Source organism: Onychomys torridus, chromosome 21, assembly GCF_903995425.1.
Source record: "Onychomys torridus chromosome 21, mOncTor1.1, whole genome shotgun sequence".
NCBI lineage: Eukaryota > Metazoa > Chordata > Mammalia > Rodentia > Cricetidae > Onychomys > Onychomys torridus.
The window spans coordinates 51799105-51818796 of record NC_050463.1 but is presented as its reverse complement, the minus strand read 5'-3'; the positions used below and the strand labels follow the sequence as shown (position 1 = coordinate 51818796).

Sequence of the window (19692 nt, the reverse complement as noted above, 5' to 3'; positions counted from 1 at the left end):
TTGAGAATAGCCCAACAGCTCTCCAGTTGGACTCAACAGGAGGGAAAGCATGCCGAGTACAGGGAACCCGGCCAGCCACCGAGGGCTAGTGAAGTCATGATCTCAGAGGAGAACCTATAACCACCATTTCATTCATAAATATTTCTAAATGTTTATCCTTACAGCCACAGGTTAAGTATAAGTTACCCTTCTCATCAAAAAGTCTCCTTGGAACAGATGAAGACCATTACAGAAAAACCACAATTGATGGAAATACAGAGAAGTGCCCCTGAGGTGCCCAGTGCTGAGTGACAGATCTACAACACGACTGCTGATCCTAAGGCTCAGGGATCACCGTAGAAGAGGAGTGGGAAGACTCTAAGAGCCAGAGGAACAGGAAGTTTACTGCCATTTCATCTCCTAGATATATCTGCGAAGCCACACCCATGAAGTCTCCTCAGTGTGGGTGAGCCACGGTGTTCACAGGCTGGATTCTCTTCCATCTGAGTGGTTCCCTATCCATGGACATAAGCAGGGAGCTTCTTCCAGTTGCCATGTCTTTTCTGCCACAATAGACTGTGACCTCTCAAGACCGTGAGCCCAGATAAACCCCTCCTCCCTTCTGTGCTTCTGACAGACAGTTGGTCGCAGCCATGAGAAAAGTCACCTACACAAAGGACCAGCTGAAGTGCATCTCACGCCATCCTAACCCAATGCTCATAGGACCTTGTGGGCAAGACATCGCCCCTGCTAACACAAACCTGCAATGGCACCCGACCAGCATGGGTCACACACTGCTCCACTCTGCCTCCTCATCTGCAGCACTGTCTGTCCCTGAGAAAAAGCTCGCATTTCTCAGTATTTTGAAAAGGGGAATGGATAAAATTATTTTCAAGTGGCTGTGGAAATAGCTTTTATATCCAAAAAGGAGAAATATACTCTAATTTGAAAAGAAGCCACATATGCTTAAGGCTCACAGGAGGCAGCACTCGCTTGCTTTAGAAAATAATGTGGTTTTGAGATTTTACAGGTGAGCATTTACAAAAGCTTCATGTCCCAGACACAAAGTCTCTGTCACCTGTGTTCTGAAGGTCACGATGAATACAAAACCTAAAGACAGCGGCTATGTAGCCTAGAAGGGGCAGGCAGGCAAGACACGGTACTCGCCAAGTCCAAAGAGGCTCATCCCTGCTCTAGGGCCCCAGTAGTTGGACAAGTGCATGATGGCATCACAGGCTGGCCCTTCATCTCACTAACTGCTCACTAGATAAGCACACAGACAGACAATGCTAGGTGGCTTCTAGAGAGTCATGAGACTGCCTGTAGACAGAAAGCTCCCTAAAATAGGGCTCTATGCATCTAGTGTCCTGCAGGTGCCAGATACCAAGATAAACTGGAAAGGGTCAAGAAGGGAAAATTCCTAGGACCTAATAAGAAGCACACCAGCATCTTAAACACCCTTCTGATCTAAGTAAGAGTAACATTGCTCTTCACTGGCCCAGAACTGACACCAGAAAGGGCAAGTCAACTACAGGGAACCATAGTCTGCAGGTATTAAGACTCCTGGGAGATGGCACCACCACCTCCCCCAGAGACAACAGTGAGCTGCCCTCACTGGATGCATGGGACCATCCCTTGCCTTTCTAAGCGGCAGGTGCACCACCCCTCACATTGTTCACAGCTGATTATCTGGATTCCTGGTCAAATGTCAATTCTTACAGCCTAAGAGCACTGCACAGGTGAGCATGTCCAGTATACTTAAGATGCACAGGGAGAAATGAGTAGAGATCCCACATAACAGGTACAGGTCAGGAAGGAGAAGCTCATTTGCAGGGCTGCTCTCCTAGAGCACAGGCTCCTTCTCAGGAAAAGTGCTGCTCCCCAAGACTACAGGAGTCTCCCCAGGAGGAAGGCTACTCCCCAAGAGCACAGGTGCCTCCCCAGGAGGAGGGCTGCTGGGGAAGTAACTCTTGGGACTGCTGAAAGCAGAAGAATAGAGCCCTGCAGGCCCTCAATGGACACAGACTTTTAGGCAGCTCTGTCCTTAACCTCCAATGTGTCCACTCCTACTGCCAGCTGTCACCTGCAGGGCAGCCTTGACATCTAGCTTGCACGCCTTGCCCCAACTGCATCATTGACAGTGTTGCGTCTTCACCTGGAATTCCTAGGGTACCAGATGCAGCGCTCTGCCATACTGCCCTTCTGTCAAAAGTGTCATTTGTGGTGTTGATGCTCTTTGTGGAGACACAAGTTTGGGAACTTTAAACTCCACAGGCAAAACTAAGCTTGTTGAATTGTATCTTTTAAGGACCTTAGATTGCCTTATTTTATGGAAATACTGCCCAGCCAAATTTAGCTCGGTGCAACTCTCAACAGGAAGCCTGCTACAATATTGCAGGAAGATCTGACACTTGAGGAGTACCAGGCACTGCCTATCACTACTGCCTTATGCAAGATACTACACGTCATCATCTGTCTCATGCCAAGCACTGCACGTCACCACCTGCCACATGCTGGGTGCTGCATGTGATCATTTTCCTTAATGCAGACACTCACTACCACACACTTAATGAAGATACTTACTACTGCACACTTACTGCAGACACTCACCACCACACACTTACTGCAGACACTCACCACCACACACTTACTGCAGACACTCACCACCACACACTTACTGCAGACACTCACCACCACACACTTACTGCAGACACTCACCACCACACACTTACTGCAGACACCACCACACACTTACTGCAGACGCTCACCACCACACACTTACTGCAGATATATTCACCACCACACACTTACTGCAGACACTCACCACCACACACTTACTGCAGACACTCACCACCACACACTTACTGCAGACACTTGTCACTACATTCTTCACGAAGATGATCCTCATCACTATAAACTTATTCCCTCCCAGAAGTACTTTTGCTGTATGTGATTCCACTGCCATTTGTCTAGAGACATTTATTTCCCTTGAAAGTTGACTTCTTCTGTCATCTTAACCTGGTGGCTGGAACCCACTTGGTTCTCTCTCTCTCTCTCTCTCTCTCTCTCTCTCTCTCTCTCTCTCTCTCTCTCTCTCTCATCTTGCTGCCTTGGGGACTCAGCACACAGACTTGCTGAGTGTTTGTGGCACTGGCTTCCCTGCTCTTCACCTGGGTTTGCCAATGGCAGCTTGGCTGACCATCTTTACTGTTCCCATGTGCTCCCTGCCAGCACCGTCCTCTCTCCTCTTCAGTGAGCTTGAAATACATAACCACCAACATCCCTCATCGGGTACTAGAGGACCTTTCCTCTGGGCATTAAGTCCAAGATGGCACTTGTCTTTGAGACACCTCATTGAATCTCAGTGTTAATTTATTCTGCACACACAAAGTCAAATGCCCAAGTTAACAGATATGGATTTAGAAAGGTTGCACCCGTCACATTCTCCGCACCTGATGACACACTGCTTGGGACACGTGCTCTCTAGGCCCTCTCTAACATACAGGGTGCACCTAACACAATCACAGAGGTTCCCTGGAGGACTGCCGCCAACCATTGGTATCACTGTGCAATGTCTTGTTCTTAAAATTTATTAAAATTTATCCTGGTCAACATCCTAGGTCAAATACATATACTTCTATCCCCAGGCTTCACATTTCTGTAATTTTTAAATTTTTATTTTATGTGTATGGGTATTTGTCTGCATGTATGTCTGTGTACCGTGTGAGCATCGGTCATCACAGAGGACAGAAACAGGCATCAGGTCCCCTGGAACTGGAGTTACAGGTGGTTGTGAGTTGCCATGTGGGTGCTGGGAATCAAACCCAGGCCCTCTGCAAGAACTGTAAACATTCTTAACCACTGATCCATCTCTCCAGCACTAGGATTTCTGTGCCACTAAAATCCAGTTACTACTAAATGATGGTTCTGGGATTTTCCAATTTTTCACACAACTGAATCATATGATAAAGCTGTAGGTATCTAGGAGATAAACTTTTGACACATGTGAGGACCGGTTCTCAGGACTGCAATTTCTGGTTTGACAGACATGCTTACAGCCTCTTCCCACAGAGGTGTGTTCCCATTTTTGGTCATAAATATGACCCTGGCCATTCGGTTAAGAACTCCCAGTTCCCCCAGTGTATGTATTGCTTTGATTTGCATTTCCTCGACAACGAGGTAGTTTGTACATCCTGTAATTTGTGAGTAGCTGTTTCCAGTTCCCTTGTGAACTTGTTCTTTACGACACCATCTCCATCTCTAAAAGGCGGCCTTCACAGAAGCACTTCCTGACTTGTGAGGACTCATTCATCATCATGTTTCATTGGAGCAAATTCTCAGTGAGCAAAGGCCTAAGTGGGTGAAGAATTACAGGACCAGAGAATCACTATTCTTTCTTTTAGAATGCAATCAAATTTATTCAACTAGAAAATAAAAACTATAATGCTACTTACAACATTAAGTGAAATCCATAATTTGTTCAGCAAAAATTTGAAAATCTCTGTGGGAGCCCGTTTTCAGGTTCCTCGTGGCTATACCCAGCAGGTCCACATAGAGAGGAAGATTAGGACCATGGGCCTGAGTGCAGGTATCTGAAATGGTCTGCACTTGGCTGTGCTGGGGGAGGAGGTCTTTTGCTCCACCCCTTGGCATCTCTATAATTACCCTGAGGCAGAGACAGTCAGGGCCCACTGGAAAAGGTTCTAGACCCTCTTGAGTCTATCCTTTATTTTCTGTTTATCTCCACAATCTAAATCCTTCTATCTAATGTTTCCTGCTGCTCACACTCAAGAAAACTCTGGGGAGCTGTGGGGTTGGTGGGTAAACGCCCCACAAATCTCAAAGTCAGGAGTCACTGTGTCATCAAGCCTCCTCCACAAGGGCTGGATGGCAAACAGTGTGGACTAGATGATCAGTGAGGCTTCTGGACCAGCAGAGTTCTCCCTGATGCATAAAAGCAGTTATAGGAGACACAGGACCAAAACTTGGCACCCATGATGTTATAAAACCTTATTTACGAGAGGGACCCAGTGAGGGGAAAGTGAATGCTGGGAGCATTATTGCCAGAGCAAAAAGATTAGCAGGGATACAGAGCTCTTCATTTGTTCAGAGTGACTCACTGTGCTTAGTCTTTTCTCAGTAAAATACCCAAAAGTCACTCATTTAATGTCAGTTCATGCTACCACTCTGTTCCAAACATGTGGGCACCCTCCTCATCATCATCCTTTTTGCTATCTTTAGGAACAGGCAGGCATGGAGCCCTAAGAATGGTGGCAAAGTTCCCTCATCAACTCAGGACAACCACCTGGGAGTAGAGAGCATGCTACAGTCTTGGATGTCAGGCCACATTGCCAGACTCTCCTAATTAGACCACAAAATACCAACTCAAGAGTTCAGAGGAAATCAAAATGGCCAGGTTTTGGCCAGAATAGCCCAAGGAGAGGTTTGCTGGCACCCTGACAGAAGAAGAAATAGAATGCTCACTCTATACATTTTGGGTCTTTAGACTCTAACTGTCCCCGATCTCCCTGTGAAAGTACACTGCTCCAACCATGTATGACAAGCATCTACCTGCATTCACAGCTTGGAAGCTCCTGGACGCCGCTACAGCTTCTTCCCATGCCCTGCCCTTGGCTCACAGCTCCCTTACTTCCAACAAAAGGCCACCTTTCCTGGGTGTGGGACTCAGAGAAGAGAAGACAGACATCTCTCTAGCCAAAAGCCATGTTTTCGAGAAAAATCCAAGTCATGGGATTTAGCAGACCATGGTAGAAAATACTCATTTAAAAAAAAAAAAAAAAAAAAAAAAAAAAAAAAAGGCTTTCTTTTCCCAAAATACTGAGTGAGGAATTTCAATGAAGTCATTTTTGTTTGTTTGTTTGTTTGTTTGTTTTGGGTTTTTTGTCTTGTTTTAGCTTATTTTGTTTTGTTTGTTTTTTATGAAACTGAAAGTCATAAATGATTCCATTAGCAACTTAGAGGCTGAGGTGCAAACCTGCAAGAAACCTCCCTCACCCCACCCCCGAAACAGTAAATCGAGAACAGAAAAAGAAGCTGGCATGGTAATGCACACCTTTAACCCCAGCACTCAGGAGGCAAAGGCAGGAGAATCACTGTGAGTTTGAGGCCAGCTACACAATAGATTCAAGGTCAGCCTGATCTACACAGTAGTAAGTTCCTGGTCACCCTGGCTACATAGTTACAGGTCAGTTAGAGCTACCCTGTGAGACACTCTTTAACGTGTGTGTGTGTGTGTGTGTGTGTGTGTGTGTGTGTGTGTGTGTGTGTGTGTGTGCGCGCGCGCGCGCGCGTGCTTGATGACCATTCACCTGCTACCAGAAGAAGCTTTTAATTGCAGCTATTTGGGAAGCTAAGGCAGGAGGGTCATGAGTTCAAGACCTGCTTGAGCAATTTGGTGATCTTATTTCAAAATAAAAAGAAGGCTGGCATCTGGCTCAGTGGTACAGCCCTTGCCCTCCATGTGTTCACTTTCACATACAGAATCTGGGGATTAAACACGGGCTTACACATGGTATCAGTTCAACACTTCAGCTTCTGGCTCTCACTGTGCAGATGGTAGCAGCAGTAACTCTCAGTCACTAGAAACAGCCTTTGAAAACACACACATGCACACCCATATATACAATATGCAAGGACCACAACCAAAGCTCATTGTGACTTCCTGGTCCCTCAAAGGTGGCTGCAGCGGGCTGAGGCCTTCAGGGTCTCACCTTACAACTGCCTGACTTTCCTGTTTCAGAGCCCAGCACCAGAAAGCCCTTGGGGTCCTTCAACTAAAGCACTCAGGTAGGGCTCCAAGTGGACTGGTCATGTCAACTCCAAGACATGGCTGAGTTTAAGTAAAGATTTAACATGTTTCCTAATGATTACAGAATTGTAAGGTGTAGATTATAGCAACATAAGTAAAGTGACCAAAAAGCAACACAAATTCTTCCTTCAGGAGTCACTCCTTACCCATCAGAACTCTATAAATGTTGACCAGCACTAGGATTTGGTCTGGACATAAAGAGCTTGGGATGAAGATGACCCTTTCCTAACCATTACCCACAACTGCCTCCTATGCACTCTCTGAAGGCTGGAGTCTCAATACCACCTGTTTACCATGAACCTTAGGTTAAAGCTCAGCAGAAGAAGGTGTGCCTTGTAATCAGGGCCGAGTGACATTCATGTCCCATAGATACTGTCAGTGTTCCAGCCATTTCACCACAGAGCGTTAGCTGAGCAAGAGTCACCACCACCATGGGGACCACTATCTCAGGGACTGGAGTCCTGGGCTAACTAGAATGGAGAAAGTGAGCTTAGCACCAGCATTCCTCTCTGCTTCCTGACAGCAGATGTGGCATGATCCACACTCCCTTCCTAACACCACAGCTACAAGCTACTCTCATCACCATGCCTTCCCTGACATGATGGACTATGCCCTCAAACTAAACACTAAAACAAATCCTTCCTTCCCTAGGTTTTGGTTGTCAGATATTTTTGTCAATTAATACAATCCCATGTATATAAACACACCATAGAGACTGGTTTTAAGGGGGAAGCAATCAGCAGAATCCAGACACTTGGCTCTTGGCTCTGTAATGTGCAAACACTTAGCTGTGTTTCGCTCTCCTGTGCACACGCAGTCCTGGAACACAGAGTCACCTTCATAGTACTTGGCTTAAGGTCTCTGATAGTCATCCACCCTAAGCCATGCAGGTGCCAACCATGGTCCCAGGTGCTCAAGGGTCATACTGACTATGCCACTAATGGCTCACTAACCAGTCTTTTAAAGGAGAGTCAAGGGAAGCAACCAATCAGCAGGACTAAGGAAGCTCCTGGGCGTTTCCTTCTAGGACAAGTCCAAAATGGGCTTAAAGACCAGGGAAGAGAGACTGGGGATGTTCTAAGAAGAAACGACATGAAAACCACTAGTAACCACACACGAGATCCACCTCTTCCAAGTCACGGACACAGAGCAGCTTCCTGCGGCCACCATCAGAGCCCCAGCCCCTAAAAGCCAGGACATTTTGGAGTCAGGCTTCTTGGAATCTCACAGTAGACTCCCAGAAGAGTGGGGAGTGGCCCTTTCACACTCCCCAGAGGCTGCATGAGCCCAGAGTGGGCCCTTCAGGACACGCCTCCCTGCGGATGAGCCCACCCTAACTTCTCATAACTCTTACTTTTCAGTTTGTCTTTTACAGTGTGGCATGAACTCACAAAAGACCGGGTAGGATGGATTTTAGTTTCCTGCAGGCAGCATGGAGCTGCAACCCTGGGCAGGGCTGGCAGGGCCTCTACAGCGCTGCACCGCCAATGAACCTTTACCCATGGCCATTGCCTCTGCTGCTGTTTCTCAAGTAACCTTCCTCTAGTCATCACTGTTTATGATAGCTGTAGTCCACAACAGGTAATAAAAAGGGAAATTCTGTCTTCTTTCGTATCATCACCATGAAACAGGGCTATAAATAGGGGAAAGCACCTCTGGTTCCTGCCATCCTTCCCACTCCAAACTAAGTTTTATTTATTTTTTGTTCATAAAAATCATCCACTTTTTATCGCACTCTACCAAAGAATGAGGACATAAACAATATTAAAAAGTCAAGAATACAGTGACACACAGCCAGTAGGAGTGTGTTCCGCCCCTATATAACCATGGTGCAAAATCACAAGCAAGGGCTGTGAGTAAACCAATGAAGTTACAGCTGAGGTCCTCTGGGAAGTAGACAAGGGCCACAGGAGCAGGATGACAGCTCTAATTCATCATTAGCACGCAGGGAAGGGACAGCTCCATGGCCATCAGGAAACTCAAAGCAACCCAAACGCAACTTAAATCTTAATGCCACGCATGCTCCTCCTCGCTTCCCTTGATCAGGTGGAAGAGCAGGGCAGATGACAAGAGGGCAGAGCAGTCCACACGGTCCACTGCATGAGAAGCGGCAGCCACAGCTGCCAGGTTTTCACATATTACTTACTGAGTAAAGAAACGCAAGTCAACTCTTTAAAAAATAATATTGCATAATAAACTCAATGTAATCAACTCTTTCCTTGGATCACAGAACAGTGCTCCCATGGCACAAAGATCTGGTTAATAAACCTCACACAAGTGCTATAAGGATTGAAAAAGCAGCTTTGAGAGCCACATCAGAAAGTCAACAAGCCCCTTTGATCAATCTGCAGAGGTGCAGGGCCTTTATGCTGTGACACAAGGAATACTTCCGGTGACAGAGTCGTGCTCATATGTTGCCTGGGAACTTTCTGACAGGTGAGCATGTAACTTTTGACATCAGGTGACTTGGTTGTTATAGGTCTATTTATTCTGACATCTCACTGGGACAAACTTATAGCTCCATCAACCAAAAAAACTCCACTTTCAGGCAGACAGAAAGCCAAAGGCAAACACTGCCTGGAGGTGAGGGGAAGGTGATTTTGTCAGATGTTTTCTTCCTGTCTGAGTGTAACATCCAGTTAACAGCTCAGGTACAGCTCTACAGGACGGAAGCTCAACTCAAGAGAGTCATCTTCTACACGTCAAAGAGGGCCAGAGACTAGGCGTAACAGTGAAGCCCTTCACACTAACCCTGCGAGAGCAAAGGGAAGTTGTGCACTGAGTGTAGACTCACAGACTCTCCACTCCACACTGCTGTGCACCGCTGCCTAGGGTGGAGGAAGGCTGAGGGATGGGCAGATCATGAGGGGCTCTATACTAGAGCCTGTTCCTCATCTACCTTAGAGCTGAATGAGCAGAGCTGGCTCAGGTCATCTTAATATAGGGAATTCAAAACTCACACCATCCCTGAAACCTACCCTGGCTCATGCTCAGAGCCCCAGCCCTCCTTTATGAGGCTACCAATGCCCAACACTCTCCTTGCAGGAGTCCACCTAAGATTCAGGGAGAACTCAGCAAGCCCAGGTGATGTTCACCTGACTTACAAGGATACATTATATAACAACAAAGATTCCTCTTCCTATGTCTCTCAGCAAGTTTAAAGGTAGCTTTTAAATTACAGTAAATTTTGAAATAAAGAACAAACTAATATTGGAATGCCTTTCTGATCATCCAGGTAAGTCCTTCTGTCTTCTCATCTGTCACCTCCTCAGCATCAGGAGTGCCAGCTATAGAGAAATGTCCTACACACAGGATCACCATACCTTCAGGTTTAAAAATTGTTATTGGACAACTTCAAAACTATTGGTAGTTGCATCAAAAGCAACAAGGCCCTGGGAGCTCATCTTCCTGTGTATACATGAAGACACAGAGACAGGAGCCATTGGTGAGTTGGACAGAGGGACTTTACCAGATACAAGGCCTTCGGGGAATATGAGCTTGGATTTCTAGATATCAAGACTGACAGGAATGAAATTCTGCCAGTTAAAAAGCTGCCCAGTCTGCAGCACTTGGTGGCAACAGCCAAAATGGGCTAGCTTCCTCCCTCTCCATGGGGCACAATGGTATTCTCTGTTTCCTCCCACGTTCTGAGTGACACTTGGTTCAGAAAAGGACTAACAGAAACGTACTGCTAAAACATTTTATTTAATGGAAACAAGAGCTGAAGTATGGGGAAAATATGAATTTCTCTTTGCTGTGAATAATGACCTATACTTTCTGCACCAGATTTCCAGATTTCTGTACTTTGACTCTTCCCAGGAAAAATTATCTGTACACCACATTTTCACTTTTCTAACACTCAAGGAAATGACACGCATTCCCTTTACAGTGGTCACTGAGGAAACATCGAAGGACTTTCATAGCGCCCTTTGATATCATAGAATTGTCCTCCCTCCCCCAACCACACACAAACGAAGCAACAGTCTAAGGGACAAATCTGGTATTGACCAGTAGCTGGGAATCAGCTCGTGAGTGTCTGCTTATGACCTGCAGTGGCACTGGAATGACCTTCTAACGACGTGGTCGATCTAACAATGACCTGTGGTGATCATTGACAGTCAGAACGCAAACCTCTCAAAACCTCAGATGTGTGTCCTTCCCTCAAGCAGCTTTGCAGGACTCAGGACAACCATCAACTTGCTCCTCACACTAGTCACCCTATGCCAACATCCACTGTTCCTCACATAAACCAAAAGAGAAGGAAAGAGACACAGGGCCAGGTCTTCTACTCCGGACAAACACTCTGGGTCCCTCCCTCTCCTCTCTCAACATGACTCCTGCCCTTTACTTCCTAATCACCATCTTGCTACGCATGCCAGCCCTCCCAGGGGTCCTGCATGCTCGGCCTGGCTGGCATTTCAGTGTGATATTTACTCTATCTGTGTGGGAGGGTGTTTCGTCTTCAGCAGCTGGCTCAGGAAGCAGGGGTCAGTTGGCTGTGCAATGCCAGTCACTCAAAATGCTGCCAGAGAACTACCTGCATGGAGCTGCTCGCTTAATACTGACACCTACACATGCCAGATCCTGGATGCAGGAGCTGGGAAGACGCCACAGTGGGCTGCAATTGATTTTATACACATCCTCAAAGCTTCTGACTAATAAAGCAACTTCTATGAAGGAGATCTTCACCACTCGAGAGAGTAGTTTGCAGTACTGCTCCATTCACAACTGGAAGGGGCACACACAACAAGACATGATGAGGTTTCTACTATTTTGGCTTTTCCGTTGGCCAAAGTGCTCACTACCAAGCGGCTGGAGGCCTCTTGATCATCAGAAGGAAATGGAGAGTGGCAGAACCACCCTGTTGTGGCTAATCAGCTGTTAAACTCATGGTGATGCTGCTACATTGTATGACTCTTGGAAAGTAATCACCTCCTTCCTTTCTCACAAGCTGTGCTCCAGAAAACCTCCCATTTATCAGGACCCCTAAAGATGTTGAGGTACACCAGCTGGGCAGATAGAAAGTCCTAGAAGTGTTCCAGCATGGTGGTCCAGAGCTAACATACCCACTCCACACCAAAACATCACATAAGCATCAGTCTAGTCACTAACTCAAGGAGAACTACACAAAACATACATGAAAGAATTTTAAAGAGCTCATCCTCAGGCTGGAGAGATGGCTCAGTGGTTAAAAGCACTGGCTGTTCCTGCAGAGGACCCAAACTCAAATTCTATTCTTAGCACCCACGTGGTGGCTCACACCATCTGCAGCTCCAGTTCCAGGGACTCCTCTTCTGCATTCCCTACCCACCATGGACACCAGGCAGACGTGTGGTGCAAAACACTCATCACATAAAATTATAAATAACAAATACATAGATAGTCCTCATCTACTCTTAAAGAGTAAAAGTGTGTAATGGACTCAGAAATGTGGCACTGGTGATCACCTCTTCTGGCCTCCATTCCCACACCAGTGACAAGGTAGAATTCTGTTCATTGCACTATGTAGATTCCTGCTATAGGAATGCAGCAGTACACAACCTAATGTTTCATAGTGTGTGACACACTAAAAATGGTCAAAATGTCACAGGAGACTGGCAATATCTGGCCAAAACATCCCCCGGCGTTGGGTCCACATCCACTCTGAAGCTGCCTGTCTGCTCACTTGCCTCATCACAGAAGGATGCAACTGGGTGGCCTCCAATTCTGTGCTAGGACACACTGGGACCATTTCTCTCCCTTGTCCAGCCACCTCAGCCAGAATAGATGGTATGTCCATTCCATGCATTCACTGCAAAGTCCTGTGGCATTGAGTCCTCAGAGAGAGTCCACAGCATCTCACCAAGAGCACTAGAATGCATTATCAACCATCCCACAAACACCCAGCCCATGAGAGAAAAGAAGAGCAAAATGAGAATGTGGTAGGCTGTTGGCTCTGGAACTGAAGTCAGAGCCAGGGCTGTACCTGAGCCCACTGCTCCTCCAGGGCGACAGCAAGCCACCTGAGAACCTGAATGTGGACAAGAAACACGTTAGGAAAGGTAGCAGGGCCTCCCCTAAAGCCTTCCATTGGAGGGTGAGAGCACACTGGAAGCCTACTCTGATGAGGTTAAGCATTCCCAACACCTGAAATAACAGCCAGATCCCAAGTGATGATAGCTGCTTCTGTCCATGTGGCTAGAAGGTAAACAGGCTTCTGCCACAAGTCCAGCAGCCCTCTAAGAAGTCAGCAGGCCTCTGCACTCTGCTTCACTCCCCGAGCTGCAGGACACCGGCAGACCCTTTCAGGGCTCAGTGGACAAAGAAAGGGCCTGACTAACTGATGGGGGGTCTGTCTCACACAAAGGCGGCTCTATCTGGCTGTGGCAGTGATGTAGTCCCAGCCTCTGAGCCCACTGCTGTCCATGGTGCTGAAGATGCAGCCTCGCCCTAACTATGCACAGTGGGAGGGAGGGCGTATGAGTGTGAGCAGGGGCAGGGAACGCCAGCTGGAATGGGCTACTGGGAAGAAGATGGCATAGAAGTGACAAAGCCAGGTCATGGGGAGAGTGGAGCACAGCACCTCTTAGGAGCTGAGGCAGAGCCGGAAAGTTACTAGCAACAGTTACTGGTCACCTGACAACTCCACTCAGCATGGGGCCTCTGTCCCAACAGTGCAGACAAAGTGGGGGCTAAGGAACACTTGTCAGGCCCCACTGCCTGACTGTGAAGTCATTACTGTTCAAGTAAGTACCACAAGATGGCATTTCCATTCAGAGTTTGGTTCCAGTGATGAGGTACTGGGAACTGAACTCCCATGCATAAGTAGAGGCTCACTGTGAAACCTCCAGGGACAGTGGAGTCATTAGTGTTCTGCCATCATGCAGTTACCATAGGAACCCAAGTGAAGGGTGCACGGAGCTCCCAGGTCATTCCTACAACAGCTATTGGAACTGTAGTTACTTTAAAGTAATATACTCAAAACAAGCAAATGTGAAAAAAGAATGTACAACAATGCATTGGGAAACCAAAAAGAAGTTGAGATATTCTGAACAATACAGCAAGGACAGAATCAAGGGCACTCCAGATGACTCTGAGGACTGTCATCAACATCAACCACACATACTGGGTCGGCTTTTGGAGAGTGTACGTGGGCAGAGAGCAACTGAGCAGGCGCTCTGACTCAGTTTCCTACAGTGCACACAGGTGTGGCATGCCCTTCTGAGTGGGTGAGACAAGAGTACTTGCATGCTGGGAAGTCAAAAAGCGACCTTCAGGCCCCTCATTCCCAGGCTAGCTGGGAACCTTCTGGATAGGACCAGCCCTCTCTAAGTGCAGCTCACCTGCCATGGGATCTTTGGGCCGCCCTCCATTGCTGCTGTGCTTCTGGAAATGTGCATACACGTGGCACCCACAGCCATACACCAAGGCCTGTTCAGTCTGGGAACACCGTCACTGTGTGACATGAACTCTGTAAGACTCCATGTAGGCAGTGGAGTGACAGTACAGACGTGTCCACTCCTGCAGCTTAAGGACTCTTTGGTCTCCCTTCGCCTGGGAGATTGGGGTGGCACCTTCTGGACAAGCAAGTGGCCAGTGACCAAGTAGAAACATAGCAGCCATGAGAACAAATTCCCTATGTCTAGCACTGAAGTCCGCAAGCCCCACACAGCTTGCCTGTGGCAGACAGTGATAGGCTGGTCCCACAGTGAGTAGTGCCAAGTGCTACCTCCAGGTGAGTCCCTCTTTGGTTCTCTAACAAACATGACTCACTGCTTCCTGATGGGGCACAGTACACAAACACGGCAGGTCCCAGGTATGTTACAAACCATCTGGGTCTCCCCTAGGGACCATGACTCCTTAAGGCCAGGTCTGTTGACATTCATTCACCCATCATCCTTGGCAGTGTATGTGCAAGTTGGTTAATACATGTTGCTGGGCTGAATTTATTCAATCAGATGAACTGACTGCCTGCATAGGATCCATGTCTTCTTACAGACATGTACATGCACATACATGCACACATGGGCATGGGCATGGGCACTGACACTGATGTGCACAGTATCAAGCAAAGCAACGATTCTTGCTGGGAACAGCATCATGCAGTGAAGTCTGAAGACATGGTATCCAATTTTACCAGATCAGCCATTGGCCACCGTGTGGAGTCAACTTCTAACCACACAGACAGGGACTGCCCAGGAGTCCCACAAATGGTAGTCACATTTCTTCATCTCTGCACATGCCACAGAACTGACAGGAAACCAAAGGAAAGGACAGAGACATGGGAGGACCAGGGAACACCACCAGGCATATCCTTTCTTCCTAAAGAGTCCACAGGAAGAGAAACTTGTGTGCTTTCAAGCTGAAGTGAGGGGTGATTGTTGTAAGTGCTGCACTGGGCCTGGCTAGTCTATTATTCAGTCAGGTGACTGCAGGCAATGCTGATGTGGAAGAGGGAAATGGTGGGACATGTGCTCTTCTCCACACTTGGGGGAGGGGTTCTGTAACTGCGGGTAACCTAGAAAACACCTGGACAAGAGGACAAACGCCTAAGAGAAAGAGTAGGGCTGGGCAGTGGTGGCACACGCCTTTAATCTCAGCACTCGGGAGGCAGAGGCAGGCAGATCTCTGTGAGTTCAAGGCCAGCCTGGTCTCCAAAGCGAGATCCAGGACAGGCACAAAGCTACACAGAGAAACCCTGTCTCAAAAAATCCAGGAGAGAGAGAGAGAAAGAATCGGAAGTGGGGAGCAGAGAGGAGAGACTGGGGGAAGGGAGCTGTGCACACAGCACCTGAACAGCCACTAGGCTTCTTCGCCATGTATGAAATATGTAGCATCCTACCAGGCCACGTTGCCATGGGCCCCGTTGTCAAGGTGACAGAGCAGCTCCAGGGTCTGTGTAGTGCTTGCGGGGTCGTCGGGGGACTCGTGGCTACCGGATTCTAATTCCTTGGGCATCTTCCACACAGCTGCACACGCCTGGACTCGACTATCTGAAGCTAAGCAAAAGGAAAATGTCAGCAGAGCTCAGCCCCATATACACTCAACACTTACATAAGCCTACAAGCAGAGCATGCTGCTCCCTGAAATACTAACATGCAGGCAGCCGAGCAAGGCACAGCCTGCATCAGCAACAGGCAGCCCACGACCCCTGACTTATAAACCATCATTGTGCTTTAGAGAATTTAATCTCCTCGAACTCAGTTCCACCCTGCTCTTTGACTGTGCTTTTAAAGAAAAGAACAAGATGGGGATACTGCTGTAACTGCCAGGCCCATGCTTGGGGTCTCTAGTCACAGCTTCATGGGATCATAAGCAGATGTCGAACACTAAGATGCTCTTAATTTGTCAATGCTCTTCCTTGGTTTGTCTGAAATGGTTTGTGTCGGGGTCCAGAGTGCAGGGCCACTTAGAAGTGCTACAAGATGAAATCCACATGTACTCCTCATGAAACACTTGCATTTGAGGGGGTACAGCCAGGACCCAAGGGCACCTGCAGAGCGCCCTCTGTGCAAACAACCCATCTATCTACCCAGCTCCCACTGCAGGTGGCTTAGTGCCATTCTCAGAGCCTGGACACCTGGTATTCTATAGACACTCCAGAATCCGGGTGTTCTGAGAGCACTCTGAAAAGTGTGGACACAGAAAAAGAGGATCCACAGCCCTCCAGGCATGGGCCAGCACAGGTCTCAGGCACTCCAGAAAGTATCTTAGTAGGGAAAGTGTTTGAAAATAAGAGTGTATATTAGAATCTGAGATATACTTTTAAAATTTGCTTTCCATGTAGTTTTAGTTTGGTTTGGGTTTCATTGTTTCTGTTTCTGAGTCTCATGGGGCCCAGGTAGGCTTTGAACTACCTAGGTAGCCAAGAATAGCTTTGAATTCCTTATCTTCCAGGTTCCACCTCCCAGGTACTGGGGTTACAGCAGCACCACTCACAGCTGCCATTTAGTTTTAAATTGCAAATGTGCTAAACAGCATCCTCTGGCCTTAAAATTACCCTAGTGTAAAAGCGTATACTCTGTGGTATCATGGGGACAGGGCCCTGAGATGTCCAAGCAGCTGCTCTGTGGGAATCACCAAGGTCAGGTCCCTGGTGTGAAAGCAGATATTGTGATCATCTGTCCCACCCTGGCTGCTCACCAGAATCCTTGGTCACATCATGTAACTCTCCGTGAGTACTGAAAAGGAGCTCATGGTGTAAAAGTTTGCACTTCTGATAAGCTCTCTTCCTTCCAAGCTCATACCAGCTAGCCAGCCACTGCTTACTGGGTGACCTTCCTCTCTGTTCACCTGCATTGTTAGCCAACCCACAAGAGAAAGCAACTGAAGAGCGTTTGCGAGCATGCTGTTAGAGAACACACGCTTGCTTCAATCACCACACCACTCTGAATACAACAAAAAGGACCCTTTGTCTCTGTTTTCTCTTCTTTTCTTTACTCTTACTCTTTTTTCTGTGTTTTCTCCTATCTGGCTTTAAAGACATAAGCCCACATGGACAGACACACAGCAGATGGAAAGCAAATGGCTCAATGCCAAATGACTTTGCAGACAAGGAAGCTGACTGGAGGCAGCGGTGGGGAAGCTTAGAGCAGGTATGCTTACATCACTCGCAGATCTTGGGGCTGGCAGCACTGGCTGCCTACAGAAGCTAGGCAAACAGGAGAACAGGTCAGGTAGAAAAGGGCAGGCACAGTGGCCCAGCCAGCAACCCCTGCACTGAGGAGGCTGAGGCAGAAACACCTCCAGCTTAAGGTCAGTCTGGGCTATACAGAAATGTCTGTCTTGGCACAAACAAGCAAACACACGCAAAACTCAAAGGAGAAGAGCAAGGCCAGCTATTTGTACCTAGAGCAGCAACAAAGGGTGGTACAGGCTGTCAGCATCTGCAGGGAAAGGTGACATCACAGCAGATGAAACACAATGAAGCATCACGTGGAGATGTTACAGATTCATATTAAAGATGCTCAGAATTCAGATGAGATGATAAATTTGTAGAGAGACCAACACTTAACAGAACTGATAAAAGAAAAACTTTCTGACTAGACAAAGATCTACTTAAGGCCTGGGGAGAAGGCTCAGTTGGGTAAAGACACTGGCCATCAAGCCTGAGGCCTGAATTCAGTCCCTGGGACTCACAGAGCAGAAGAGGAGACTCGGTTCCTGCCCGTTGTCCTCTCACCTACACACACACACACACACACACACACACACACACACACAAAATAAGTAAGTAAAGGAGTGAATAGAAAATTAATTCTTAGACAAAAACCACTAAGCTCAGCTGATTACATCACAAATCTTTCTAAGCTTCTAAACAAAGGGCAAGATAGCAGGTGTCATAGTTCCTGCTTATAACCCTAGCACTTACAAAGCAGGAGGAGGAAGATTGAAAAGTTCAAAATTTGCTGTGCTACATAATGAGATCCTGTCTCAAAATGAGGAGAAAGGAGAGAGGAGGGAAGGACAGTGGAGGGAAGGAGGGAGGTAGGAGAGCTGCTTGATAACAAGAATCTAGAAGAAATTTCAAGATACCATGTGGCATCATTCTCAATAATACAGATGCAAAAATGATAATATGTTGCAAGGATAATAAGGTTGGGCCAGTAAGACAATTTAATGGGGAAAGGCACTTGCTTCCAAGTCTGAGGACCTGAGTTCAGTCCTTAGAACCCAAGGAGTGGAAGGAAAGAATCAGCTCCTGAAAGCTGGCCTCTGACCTCCAGATGCACTCCGTTGCAAGTATGTCACCAACACACATAAATCAGTGGATGAATGACATAATGAAACAAGGAAATGAGGCTGATTCCAGATTAAGCAATCTAATTCATCACATTAACAAACCAAAGAAAGTATGACCACCAAAACTACAGAAACACCCAATACAATTCAATCTGGGCTTTGGTAACACTCAGAAGACTAGAAAGACAAGAAAATTTACTCCGAGGGGAGGGAGGGAGGGAGAGGAGGGGAGACAGGGAGGTGGAAGCAAAAGTCCTACAGCAGATGTAAGCGTTGTGGATGAAGTGTGAGGCTGCCTCTGAGGGAGGGACGCAGCTTCACTGCCAAGGCCACTTCACGCTGTGCTAGAAGGAGAGCCGCTTCATCTGTGCGGCAAGAGAACTAAAAGTGAAGAGCAGGAAGAGAAGAAACCACGCAGCCGCTGCTAGCTGGAAAGTGTACATGCATCTGCACCACGCTATCAGGAGCAAAGCGGCTGAACAGCGGTACGAAACTCGGCAGCTATCCACTTATCATCAGACAAGACAGAAGGCACTGCAGGCTGGAGAGATGGCTCAGTGGTTAAAAGTAGCATAGCGCTCTTCCAGAGAACCTCAGATCCCAGAACCCATGCCAGGCAGCTCATAACCACCTGTACCTCTAGCCTACAGTCACGTGCACACACTCACACACAGTCACACACACATACACATAATTAAAAATAATAAAAAAAACCCTTTTTTTAGATTTATTTATTTATTATGTATAGTGTTCTGTCTGCACATATCCCTGCATGCCAGAAGAGGGCGCCAGATCTCATTACAGATGGTTGTGAGCCACCATGTGGTTGCTGAGAATTGAACTCAGGGCCTTTGGAAGAGCAAGCAGTGCTCTTAACTTCTGAGTCATCTCTCCATCCCCAATAAAACCCTTTTTAAAGGCATTAAAAAGTTTAATACCAAATAATATGCAAGTGTGAGTGGGCACATGCGTATGTGTGTATGCGTGCGTGTGTATTTAAACAAATTAACACCTGCAAGAAAAAAACTCAGAGAAGTAAACAAATGGTGAGACACGTCATATTCATGAATGGGAAGCTTACTCACCACTGTGAAGAATTCATGGGGTTGGAAATCAGAAGCCTGCATGAGAATGTGCACACCCCAGATACCCAACAGTCTTGA

General features: G+C 47.2%; 1 protein-coding gene across 1 annotated transcript in view; it reads right to left on the bottom strand.

The window, feature by feature from the left end:
- Positions 1-19692, bottom strand: part of Eipr1 (EARP complex and GARP complex interacting protein 1) — a 123332-nt gene that overhangs the window by 23184 nt on the left and 80456 nt on the right. The window contains exon 4 of the mRNA XM_036170855.1: positions 15630-15786. Within this exon, the coding sequence (XP_036026748.1) occupies positions 15630-15786 (157 nt within the window). The remainder of the gene's footprint in view (positions 1-15629; positions 15787-19692) is intronic.